This window comes from Carcharhinus amblyrhynchos, chromosome 11 (assembly GCF_965287045.1).
Source record: "Carcharhinus amblyrhynchos chromosome 11, sCarAmb.v2.hapA, whole genome shotgun sequence".
NCBI lineage: Eukaryota > Metazoa > Chordata > Chondrichthyes > Carcharhiniformes > Carcharhinidae > Carcharhinus > Carcharhinus amblyrhynchos.
In genome coordinates, this window is record NC_137334.1 from 46702683 (window position 1) to 46715543 (window position 12861).

General features: G+C 42.1%; 1 protein-coding gene across 1 annotated transcript in view; it reads left to right on the forward strand.

Annotated features, from left to right (window-relative positions):
- LOC145350099 (electrogenic aspartate/glutamate antiporter SLC25A12, mitochondrial-like) overlaps positions 1–12861 on the forward strand; it is a 132119-nt gene that overhangs the window by 14162 nt on the left and 105096 nt on the right. The window contains 1 exon segment of the mRNA XM_080199001.1: positions 12223–12338. Within this exon segment, the coding sequence (XP_080055127.1) occupies positions 12223–12338 (116 nt within the window).

Sequence of the window (12861 nt, forward strand, 5' to 3'; positions counted from 1 at the left end):
CGAGGTAGCCTCCACCACTTCAATGGGCAGAGAATTCCAGAGATTCACCACCCTTTGAGTGAAGAAGTTCCTCCTCAACTCCGTTCTAAACCGCCCCCCCTTTATCTTGAGGCTGTGCCCCCTAGTCCTACTATTCTTTCTGAGCGGGAAGAGTCTCTCCACCTCTATCCTATCCATCCCATTCATCATCTTATACGTCTCAATGAGATCTCCCCTCATTCTTCTAAACTCTAACGAGTACAAGCCTAATTTATTCAGCCTCTCCTCATAGCTCAACCCCCTCAACTCCGGCATCAGCCTAGTAAACCTCCTCTGCACTCCCTCCAAGGCCAAAATATCCTTGCGTAAGTATGGCGCCCAAAACTGCACACAGTACTCCAGCTCACCAATGCCCTATACAGCTGCAGCAAGACCTCCCTACTTTTATATTCAATCCCCCTTGCTATGAAGGCCAGCATCCCATTCGCCTTCCTGACCACCTGCTGCACCTGCAAGCTGGGTTTTTGCGACTCATGCACAAGGACCCCGAGGTCCCTCTGCACCGTCGCCTGCTGCAGTTTTTCGCCACGTAAGTAATAACCCTTCCTACCATTATTCCTACCAAAGTGGACCACCTCGCACTTGCCAACATTAAATTCCATTTGCCATTTCCTGGCCCATTCGCCCAGCCTATCTAGATCCTTCTGCAGACTCTCCACACCCTCCGCACAATTTGCCGTTCCACCAATCTTGGTGTCATCAGCAAATTTCGACACCATACACTCGGTTCCCTCCTCCAGATCATCTATATAAATGGTAAATAGCTGAGGCCCCAGCACCGACCCCTGGGGCACTCCACTAGTCACCATCCGCCAATCCGAATAGCACCCATTGACCCCCACTCTCTGCCTCCTATTTGACAACCAATCCTCTATCCACGCTAACACCCTACCCCCTACTCCATGTCCCCTGACCTTCTGCAATAATCTCTTGTGAGGTACCTTGTCAAACGCCTTCTGAAAATCAAGAAAGACCACATCCACCGGCTCTCCTCTATCCACCGCCCTAGACACATCCTCATAGAACTCCAGTAAATTTGTCAGACACGACTTCCCTTTAACGAAACTGTGCTGCGTCTGCTCTATCAAGCACTTTCTCTCAAGATGCCTCGCTATTTCCTCCTTGATGACGGATTCTAACATTTTACCTACAACAGACATTAAACTAACCGGCCTATATTTCCCCGCCTTTTGCCTGGCACCCTTCTTAAACAACGGTGTAACATTAGCCGTTTTCCAATCTTCCGGCACTTCCCCGGAATCCAGTGACGTCTGGAAAATAACCACCAAGGCATCCACTATCACCTCCACCAATTCTTTCAGAACCCTCGGATGCATTCCATCCGGTCCTGGTGACTTGTCCACAATCAGCCCCTCCAGTCTGTCGAGCACCCACTTTCTCCTCCTCCATCTGCACCAGAAACTCCACCATACAATGATCACTCTCCCCAAGAGGATCCTTCACCGCAGGGTCCCTAATTCTACCCGCCTCATTACATAGCACCAGATCCAAGATAGCTCACTCCCTTGTCAGCTCCAACACACACTGTTCAAGGAAACTATCCCAGCAGCATTCCAAGAACTCCTCCTCGAGCCCACCGCGTCCAACATGGGTCGACCAATCAATATGTAGATCGAAATCCCCCATAACTACGGCTGTCCCATTCCTGCACGCCGCACTTATTTGCGCGTTAACAGCCCGCCCCACCTCCAGATTGTTATTCGGGGGCCTATAGACGACACCCACCAGCGTCTTCCTCCCTTTGCTGTTCCTAATCTCTACCCACAACGATTCCACTTTCTGCTCCTTGGCTCCAATATCATCCCTTGCTACCACCCTGATGCTGTCCTTAATCAGCAGAGCTACACCCCCCCCCCCCCCCCCCCTTTTTTCCTCCCGCCTATCCTTCCTGAACACTTGATACCCCTGGACATTCAGCTCCCAGTCCCTGTCACCTTGCAGCCACGTCTCTGTAACGGCCACCAGATCATATCCACTTGTGCCGATCTGCGCCACCAGCTCATCCACTTGATTCCGAATGCTTCGTGCATTCAGATAAAGTGCCTTCATCCCAGCCTTCTCCTGGACCCTATTTGCCGTAACACCACCAACCATACTCACGCCCCCTACTCCCTCTATTATTGGGACATCCTCGGCCTCTTCCCTTACCTGTACCTTCTCCTTAACTTTAGACCCCGTAATGTCACCTACCCTCGCACCCTCCCTCCTCCTCCTCCTCCTCCTCTCTCTCTTCCTTCCCCCCCCCGCCCGCCCCCGCCCCCGCCCCCGCCCCCAATTAGTTTAAAGCCCTGTCTGCAGTCCTCTTTACGCTATTCGCCAGCACTCTGGTCCCAGCACAGTTCAGACCCAACCCATCCCACCCGAACAGGTCCCACCTACCCCAAAACTGATGCCAATGCCCCATAAATGCAAACCCATTCCTCCCACACCAATCCCTGAGCCACCCATTCACTTCCTTAATCCTATCAACCCTACGCCTGTCTGCACTCGGTTCAGGCAGTAGTCCAGAGATAACCACCTTGTCGGTTCTACTTTTTAATTCCATTCCCAGCTTCTCATACTCCCTCCCCAAATCCTCAGTTCGCATTTTGCCTACGTCGTTGGCACCCACATGTACCACAACGACTGGATTCTCACCCTCCCACTCCAGGTTCCTCTGCAGCCCAGATGCGACATCCCGGACCCGAGCACCAGGCAGACAACACACCCTTCTGTGCACTTTGTCATTGTGACAAAGGACAGTGTCAATACCCTTCACCCCACTATCCCCAATCACTACTACGTTCTTTTTCACCTTCTCTTTGCCTATGTCCTGCTGCATCACTGTACCGTGTGCAGTTTGCTCACCGACCTCACCTCCCTCGTCCTCGTCCAGACTGGAAGCAAGAACCTCAAACCTGTTATGCAGATTGAGAGGCTGAGGCCTCCGCTCCCCACCCCCCTTCCTCCGCTCCCCACCCCCCTCTTGTTCCTGACCCTTAGAGTTAGCCAGTCTAGAGGGGGTGGGTGTCACTTGCACCCCATTGACAGTGGCACCCTCTCTCCCCCTGATGAGCCTCAGTGTCTGTAGCTCAGAGGCCAGCTCATCTACCTTGAGCTGGAGCTCCTCCAGCAACCTGCACTTACTGCAGACATGGTCACTGGGAAGGACCCTGGGGTCCACCAGCTCCCACATCATACAGAAACAACGCATCACATGCCCCTCCATTATTCGCTGTAGTAGTATTGAAAATTTCCACACGCACTTACCTGGCCCTTTTTCTCTCCAGCCCTTTTAATATTAAGCCCTAGTAGCTCACTCTGCTTCCCTCTCACTCCACTGCCCGCTCCGACGCTGCCCGCTGTCTATACCAGGTCTCTTTTTAAACCTGGCGCTGATTTAAAGCTTGCTGGGCCACAACTCCCTTCTAACCACTCCCTTAGAATTCTTAAAGCGGTAAATACAAAAAGCCCGCAAAAATGCTTTTAAATGCTTTAAACAGTTCTACAAGGTATAAAGTGCTTTAAACTTATTTAAACAGGTTTTTAACAGGTAAATTCTCATCTTTCTCTCTGCTCCTTCACTCCTCTGCTCCAGCAAGCAATGGAAGGCTTCACCATGTGACCACCTGAAATTAAAGCTTGCTGGGCCACAACTCCCTTCTAACCACTCCCTTAGAATTCTTAAAGCGGTAAATACAAAAAGCCCGCAAAAATGCTTTTAAATGCTTTAAACAGTTCTACAAGGTATAAAGTGCTTTAAACTTATTTAAACAGGTTTTTAACAGGTAAATTCTCATCTTTCTCTCTGCTCCTTCACTCCTCTGCTCCAGCAAGCAATGGAAGGCTTCACCGTGTGACCACCTGAAATTAAAGCTTGCTGGGCCACAACTCCCTTCTAACCACTCCCTTAGAATTCTTAAAGCGGTAAATACAAAAAGCCCGCAAAAATGATTTTAAATGACCCCTTATCTTTAAACAGTGAACCACTAATTTTAGATTCTTTGACAACAGAAATATTCTTTCTGCATCTGCCTGTTCAAAACTCATCAAGATTGTAAAGATTTTGATTAAGCCAACTCTTACTTTTCTAAATTGTAGTGAATATGACCTAACCGCTCCAACCTCTTCTTGTAATACAGTCCTCCCATCCCTTATACTGTTTTCAAAGTTCATAAAATTTTCAAACATCCAACCATTTAAATTTTGCCATTGGGGGGAGCATATGGAAAACCAGCCACATTAAAGGAAAATGATAACTTAATCAAGCTGTGAACTTGCAGAATGAAATGTAGAACTTGGCATGCTCTATTTTCCCACTGTTGCCTTTGTAGCTTCATTTATTCTGTTTTGAATAAATGGGTATAATTGGAAAAATCAGATTGTAGGGAACGGTTGTCTTTTGCAGAAAGCTTTCCGATTTGACCCAGAAAAACTTGTATGTCATACATTTGGATTCGGTGAGATTTAAATTTAAATTCTACAAGGAAGCCAATTGCTATCTTGTTGGAAATCTTGCCATTGTCTTTGTTTCCCCGTTTTCAGTGCAGTATGTTTTTAGCAACCTGATTAAGAAAAGACACAATTTTCTAAGCTACCTCATCTATAAAGCTCCTGTTAATTTGGAAGAAAAGTCAACTTTGAAAAGAACTCTGGTTCAGATATTTTGACAGGAATCTAGTTCTGTTATTGTTGATGTATGAAGTAGCAATCGTTAGTGCTAGATTTGGTGAAGGACCACCAGTTACTCAAAAGAGACCTCCTCCCATTGACAGATTCAGTGAGGTTGTTGCAGTTTTTCAATTGTTATGAAACCCATTAAAGGTTTTGTTCCTTTTACACTTACTCAGTTTTGTGTTTATAGTTTCCAGTAAGTAGGTTTAATAAATATTTATAGTTAATTTTATCAGTTTGTTATTCATATCTTTCAATTCTGAAATGTTTGCTTCTGACTGAGAGATGAGTGTTATGTTATGTCTGCTCCTTCAGCCTGACCTTTCTGAACAAGGTTAACTCTCCATTGCATTATAATGTAAATATAGTGCATCATGTCACATCATCATAGTTAGTGCTGATATTTCCCAATGAAAACTGTGCAGTGTTTGAATATTTGTCAGATATCTGCCAAGCCTTCTTAAAATGAGAAATACAAAATTCAAAAGTTTGGACTTTCAAATTGTGATTTAACAGTTATAATGAAATATGCATTGTGTTTCTTTCAAATATTTACTTTAGAAGAAGCTGGTTTGTGTTCAAATGCAATTCTAACTGTAATTGTCTCCAAAAAAGCTTGAGACTGAGATATTTTTCTTTTTCTTACGGAATGCTAAACACTTTCCCTTCTCCAATTGTAAGGAAACAATTAAAAATAAAGGAATAATATTTGGCACTGTAAACGGTTGGATATAAAATGACAACAGATTGATAACTAAAACATTTCTGCAGGAATCCTGAACTTGAAATAGAATGTCAGCTATTTGGATAAAGAAGTGACAACATAATGGTTAGCATTGCTGTCCTACAGTGGCAGCGACCTGCGCTTGATTCCAGCCTTGGTTTGCTGTCGGTGGGAGTTTGCACGTTCCGTCCCATGCCCGTGTGTGTTTGCTCTGGGTTTCTCTCACAGTCCAAAGATCTGCAAGTTAGGTGGATTGGCCATGCTAGAATGCCCCTTGGTGTCGCAAGATGAGTAGGTTAGGTGTAGGTATGTTAGTGCAGAGGGGAGGGCCTGGATAGGATGCTCTTTTGGAAGGCCAGTGCGAACTTGATGGGCCAAATGGCCGCCTTCTGCACTGTGGGGATTCTATGGTTCCATCCTGTGGAAATACCTTGCACTAAGTTTCATTTTTCAGTGTAGTTACGGTATTAAAACAATTGAGTGTAAGATGAAACTGTATGAAACATAGAGCCTTTTCACATTTGAAAGTATTAATTTGTTTTTTAATGTATTTGAGAAGTGGCTTTTGGGGAAATTAGTGAGAGTATTCAAAATAAAAATAAGTCAAAGCAACATCATTTTAGTATTTTTAAAGGAACCAAATAACTTAATGATTGAGTAGGTATTTACTACGCAAGAACTGGGTACAGGGGTATGACATACAGCTGGAGAGTCTGCTCCATTATTCAATAAAATCTACATCAGCTTGTTTTTTATACTTTATCCCCATATTGCCTTGATTTCCTTAGTGTCCAAAAATTTGTTATACTCATTCTGAGGTAAGTTTATTTATTTGTCACAAGTGTCAGATCAACTCACCTTGGCTTGATCTGACAGTTAACTGCAGCATGATTTTCTCACTTTTTTTACTCTAAACCCTCCTTGCAATAAAGGCTGACATCCTATTTACCTTCATAATTGCTTGCCGTCCCTGCATTCTAATTTGTGATTTGTTACAACTCTTTAGGACTATCAGCTCCTAGACAGATGGGTGACATTTGAAGTAAAAACCTCTTGAGAACACAGAATTAAGATAAGCCACCTAGTCATTAGTTAATAATTTCATTGAATCTAAAGATAAAAATATAGCTTAATGCAATAGGACAGGTTGCATCTAAACTGGAAGGGCTGGGAGGTTTGCTACTGTCACACAGAAGGATTTAAACTAATTTGGCGGGGTGGGAACCAAAGCAAAGGTGAATTAGCTAAAGGGGAACTAGAGAGTAGGGCCAGTTAGACTCAGAGAAGCAACAGGCAGGGGTTGCTAATCAAAGAGGGTCTGGTGGACTGAAGTGCGTTTGTTTCAACGCGAGAAGTGTAACAAATAATGCAGATAAATTTAGAGCTTGGATTAGTACTGGGAACAATGATGTTGCCATTACAGAGACTTGGTTAAGGGAAGGACAGGATTGGCAGCTTAACATTCCAGGATACAGATGTTTCGGGTGGGATAGACGGGGATGTAAAAGGAGTGGGGGAGTTGCACTACTGGTTAAGGAGAATATCATAGCTGTACTGTGGGGGAACACCTCGGAGGACTTGTACAGCGAGGCATTATGGGTAGAACTCAGGAAAATAAAGGCTGTCGTCACAATGTTGGGGGTTTACTATAGGCCACCCAACTGCCAGCGGGAGATAGAGGAACAGATATATAGGCAGATTTTGGCAAGGTGTAAAAGTAATAGGGTTGTTGTGGTAGGAGGTTTTAACTTCCTCCATATTGACTGGAACTCACTTAGTGCTAGGAATGTGGATGGGGCAGAATTTGTAAGGAGCATCTAGAAGGGCTTCTTTACACAGTATGTAGATAGTCCAACTAGGGAAGGGCCCATACTGGACCTGGAATTGGGGAATGAGCCTGGCCAGGTGGTTGATGTTTCAGTAGGGTTGGAGAACAGTGACCTCAATTCAATAAGCTTTAAGGTACTGATGAATAGATAAAAGTAGTCCTCAAGTTAAGGTGTTAAATTGGACAAAGCTAATTACAACAATATTAAGTAGGAACTGAAGAATGTAGATTGGGGGCAGATGTTTGAGGGCAAATCAACATCTGGCATGTGGGAAACTTCCAAGTGTAAGTTGATAGGGATTCAGGACTGGCACGTTCTGTAAGGATGAAGGATAAGTATGGCAAGTTTTGGGAATTTTGGATGATGAGAGATATTGTGAGCCTAGTCAAAGAGAAAAAGGAAACATTTGTCAAGGTTCAGAGTCTGGGAACACACAAAGCAAGTGTGGAATACAAGGAAAGCAGAATGAAACTTAACAAGGAGTAAGGAGGGCGAAAAGGAGTGACAAAAAAGCATTGACCAGCAGGATTAAGGAAAATCCCAAGGCTTTTTATACATATGTAAAAAGCAAAAGGGTAGCCAGGGAGAGGGTTGGCCCACTTAAGGATAAGGGAGGGAATCTGTGCATGGAGCCAGAGGAAATGGGCAACGTATTAAATGAAGACGTCGTGTCAGAATTCGCCAAAGAGAAGGACTTGGTGGATGATGAGCCTGGGAAAGCGTGTGTAGATAGTTTGAGTCATGTTGCGATCAAAAAGGAGGAGGTATTGGGTTCTTGAGAAATATTAAGGTAGACAAATCCCCAGGGCCTGATAGGATATACCCCAGAATACTGAGAGAGGCAAGGGAGGAAATTGCTGGGCCTTGAGAAAAATCTTTGTGTCCTCACTGGCTACAGGGAGGTCCCAGGGGATTGGAGAATAGCCAATGCTGTTTCCTTGTTTAAGAAGGGTAGCAAGAATAATCTAGGTAATTATAGGCTGGTGAGCCTTACATCAGTGGTAGAGAAATTATTGGAGAGAATTCTTTGAGACAGGATTTATTCCCACTCGGAAATAAGTGGACGTATTAGTGAGAGGCAACATGGTTTTGTGAAGGGGAGGTCGTGTCTCACGAACTTGATTGAGTTTTTTGAGGAAGTGACGAAGATGATTGATGAGGGTAGGGCAGTGGATGTTGTTTACATGGACTTCAGTCCCTTATGCCAAACTGGTGTAGAAGGTGAAGTTACATGGAATCAGAGACGAGCTGGCAAGGTGGACACAAAACTGGCTAGGTCAAAGAAGACAGAAGGTAGCAGTGGAAGGGTGTGTTTCTGAATGGAGGGTTGTGTCAAGTGGTGTTCCTCAGGGATCAGTGCTGAGTCCTTTGCTATTTGTAGTATATATAAATGATTTGGAGGAAAATATAACTGTTTGATTAGTAAGTTTGCAAATGACAGAAAGATTGGTGGATTTGCGGATAATGATTGTCAGAGGATACAGCAGGATGTAGATCAGTTGAAGACTTGGGTGGAGAGATGGCAGATGGAGTTAAATGCATTTTGGAAAGTCTAATACACATAGGAAATATACAGTAAATGGCAGAACCCATAGGAGTATTGACAGGCAAAGGGATCTGGGTGTACAGTTACAGGAGTCACTGAAAGTGGCAATGCAGGTGGAGAGGCTAGTCAAGAAGGCATACGGCATGCTTGCCTTCATCGGCCAGGGCATTGACTTTAAAAATTGGCAAATCCTGTTGCAGCTTAATAGAACCTTAGTTAGGTCGCACTTGGAATATAGTGTTCAATTCTGGTTGCCTGGTATGGAGGGCGTTTGCGATGAGGACTTGGTTTGTTCTCATTGGAGCGACAGAAGTTGAGGGGAGACCTGATAGGAGTCTACAAGATTATGAGACGCATGGACAGAATGGATAGTCAGAAGCTTTTTCCCAGAGTGTAGGAGTCAATTACTTGGGGACATAGATTTAAGGTGCAATGGGCAAGGTTTAAAGGAGATGTATGAGGCAGATTTTTTACACAGAGGGTGATGGGTGCCTGGAACTTGTTGCCAGGGGAGATAGTGGAAGTGGATATGGTAGTGACTTTTAAGGGGCATCTTGAAAAATACATGAATAGGATGGGAATAGAGGGATATGGTCCCCGGAAGGGTGGGGAGTTTTAGTTCAGTCGGGCAGCATGGTTGGTGCAGCCTTGGAGGGCCGAAAGGCCTGTTCCTGTGCTGTAATTTTCTTTGTAGCAAGAATATGCAATTTTTAAAAACATTGTCTAATGCTCAGATCTTAATTAATTGAGAGCTAATACTTGGTGTCATTAAAGCAGCAACAAATTAATTATGCCTGGAACAAAGTTAATGCACAATGATGTTTGTAAAGATCTTTGTAAAGATCTTTGTGAGCACGCGAGAATTACAAACAACAGGTTTTTAGTTTGTTATAATTGGACGTAACTCAGAATTCTGTTTTGCTAATTCATAACGTTAGTTAATGATATTTTGCTGTCAGCAGTTTTTTTGCAGAAAAATGGACATGTTCTCCTATTGTCACACTTCCATTGATATACTTTCTCTCCAGCACATAAAATCATAGGCTCTTTGATTGGATGTAATCCCATTAATGATGGTGTGGCCTCTGAGAGACTTTATTGTCTGAAAGCGATTGATTCTGTTTGCACTTGTTTAAATACACACTGATACTCTTTCAGTTTAATAGTAACTGACAGTGGGCGTATGGTGATGTGAAACAATGCTAACAGTGAGGATTCAGTCCTCTTACTGGCTGAGGTAGTTTTTAGGTGCCTTCTTCATTGCCCTACCCCATGGTGATGTCATGGCATATCAACAATCCTTGAACAACAAAGGTGCAGTGTGAAGAGTGAAAGACGGTAGCAGAGTTAGCATTTTCTAATCAACCTGGTTTATTGCAGATAGATTAGAATGGTCTGAGAAATCAAGGAATCTCTGCCCTCTTTTTACATATTGTTTGACTCAACTGGAGTTAGTAACATAGTTGATGTGAAGTTTTTTTTATTCATTAGTGGGACATGGGTGTTGCTGGTTGGCTAGCATTTATTGCCCATCCCTAAGTGTGTGAGGGCACCCCCTTCAGGGAATACCTTTTATCAGGTTTTATCTTACTTTTCATTCAGCAGAAGCTTCTTCATAAGAATACTGAAGTTGTAAAATTATACTGTAAATGTACTCATGTTACAGTTAACTACACTTGTTCCTGGTGGTCTAAATATTGTGTGATTGATTTCAAAAACATAGTATTCAGTTGACTAACTCCAACATCTTTAACATTTGTTGTAAAATAAATTGTGCTGGGCACTGATTTTCTTTTAGCCATGCACGTTCTTCGTAATAGGCTGTAGTATGGTTAAACATGAATGGAATAGTATTATTATGTTCTTGTGCAAAACCTGACTATAATTTCATATGGTTTATTTGGCACTAGGAAGTTCTTGAAATTTTTGTCAATACTGTTTGTATAATTTCAGTTCAGTACTGCTAAGTTTTTAAATTCAGAATTTTGTTGTAAATTTTTGCCATTAATTTAGTAGTTATTCAATTAGCTACCTCCACTGTCAATATTTGTTATTGATAATTCAAAATTAAAGAACTACGCCATGCATTAATACAAATCATAGCAGTAATTAGAAAATTGTTGGGCAATATACCATATAGGTCAGATTAAAATTGCTAAAATATTACATTGGTATTGAATTATGCAATTGCATATCAATGTTATGTGGCCACTTTGAGTTATTATCCAAATGCAGTTTAGTTTTGTTGTCTTGAAGAAGTATTCTGAGATATGCTTTAAATCAGTGCAACAGGGCATTGTAAATTGTTGAGTGAAAGGAAGATAAAAGTTTGTGAAGACTGCCATTACTGAGAGTTAGGATTCGGCAGCAGTTTGACGTAAGTAGGCAGACCAGCTTTGTCCATCAGGTGACTATTTAAGAGGATTTGTTTCTTGTTGCAGGGTAGTTTATTGAAATGAGAATAAGTTATTGCTTTGTTGAGAAACTAAGTGGTGAAAACTATTCTCAATTTTAGAAGATTTGAAATGACTATTGAAGAAGTGCAGGTTAAAATAAAGGTCTGAAGAAGAGTAGTTTTGTGTCTAAGAACTTTGTCATGGTCAGTTAAATTCTGTAAATAACGTGTTAGAACTGATTTGATAATTCCTAAGCAATTGTATGAAGTGAACTATGGTTGGTACTAGGATAGTATATAAATCATAAGAAGCATTTGCATTATTTCATTCTCCCCACATCCCTTCCATGCTGCTCCTTGATATTCTGAAACTTAATTTTAATTTTTTGTTTTAAAAAAAACACTGCGTTGCTTTATTTCCCTTCAGCAGTGGCAGGTTCTTTATCAAGTGCTGTTATCTGTTCAAAAGTGAATCAAGAGACAATTAAAATGTCTTTGGTGAGAATCTGACTACATGCACAGCACGGCTGCCACTGCAGTTTATATTGGGCACTTACTGTAAATTTTACACGTCTAGGGAAACAAACAATCAGCCACGTATAATTTAACGTTCTGAATGCATCCAAGAAATGTATTTTTTTTTAATTCTGTCATTTGTAATCCAGCAATTCCTACCTCCTTTACTGTTGTCTGGCTGAAACGATGGGTCTAGTTGAGTCACTGCATCATGCACTGTTGATGATGCTGCAGATGAGCAGAAATTCTGTCGTCTGATCAACCCAAATCCTAATAGGAGGCATGAGTACTACTTGACGTTTCTTGTAATTGTGTACTTGGTAGATTTGCTTATGTTGTAATTCTGCCAATGTCAAATTAATATGCACACCTTTATATTGAATAAAGTTTACATTGTTAAGTGAAAAGCATATTGAATTTTAAACATGAACAGAATTTGCTTGAAACTCCACCATTATTGGTGAACTTTCTTTGATAACTTTTCATATTATAATTATAGGTTGATCTCCTTTCAAGAATTTCTGGCATTTGAATCTGTTCTGTGTGCTCCTGATGCCATGTTTATTGTGGCTTTTCAGCTGTTTGACAAGAATGGCAACGGAGAGGTGACATTTGGTAGGCACTTTTTGATGCAGTATAAATACTAAATTCAAATGTTATAAATTACAAATGGAGTATTTTTTTTCCTCCACAGCAACTTTTATCTGCAGGCATCCTGTTATAGGTACTTCAGAATGTTTTAATAACTAATGATTTGGACATGCATATAGTGAAAACTGTATGAATAATTAAACTTAATGTAGTGGAACAAAAACTCTACTCCAGGGAGTCTCCAAATAAGATATTAAAGTGTCAATGCTCAGTAAAATAGTACTAGTTTGTTTTAAAACCCAAAAGAAGATGACATGAGCTGTAGTTAGTCTTTCCATGTTACCAAGGTCTGCTTTACCCTATCAAACAACTATCTTTGTTCACCCAGTCACAGGCTGGTCTTTGCCATTGATATATACATGGTGACTTGCGCTATCTGCAACCAAGTAATGAGCAGTACAATATCCAGCTCAACTCCATGTTGATTAAACATCTCCCTCATGACTACTGCTGAAGCAATGGGCTGACTTTATTGCAGGCGAGTTTA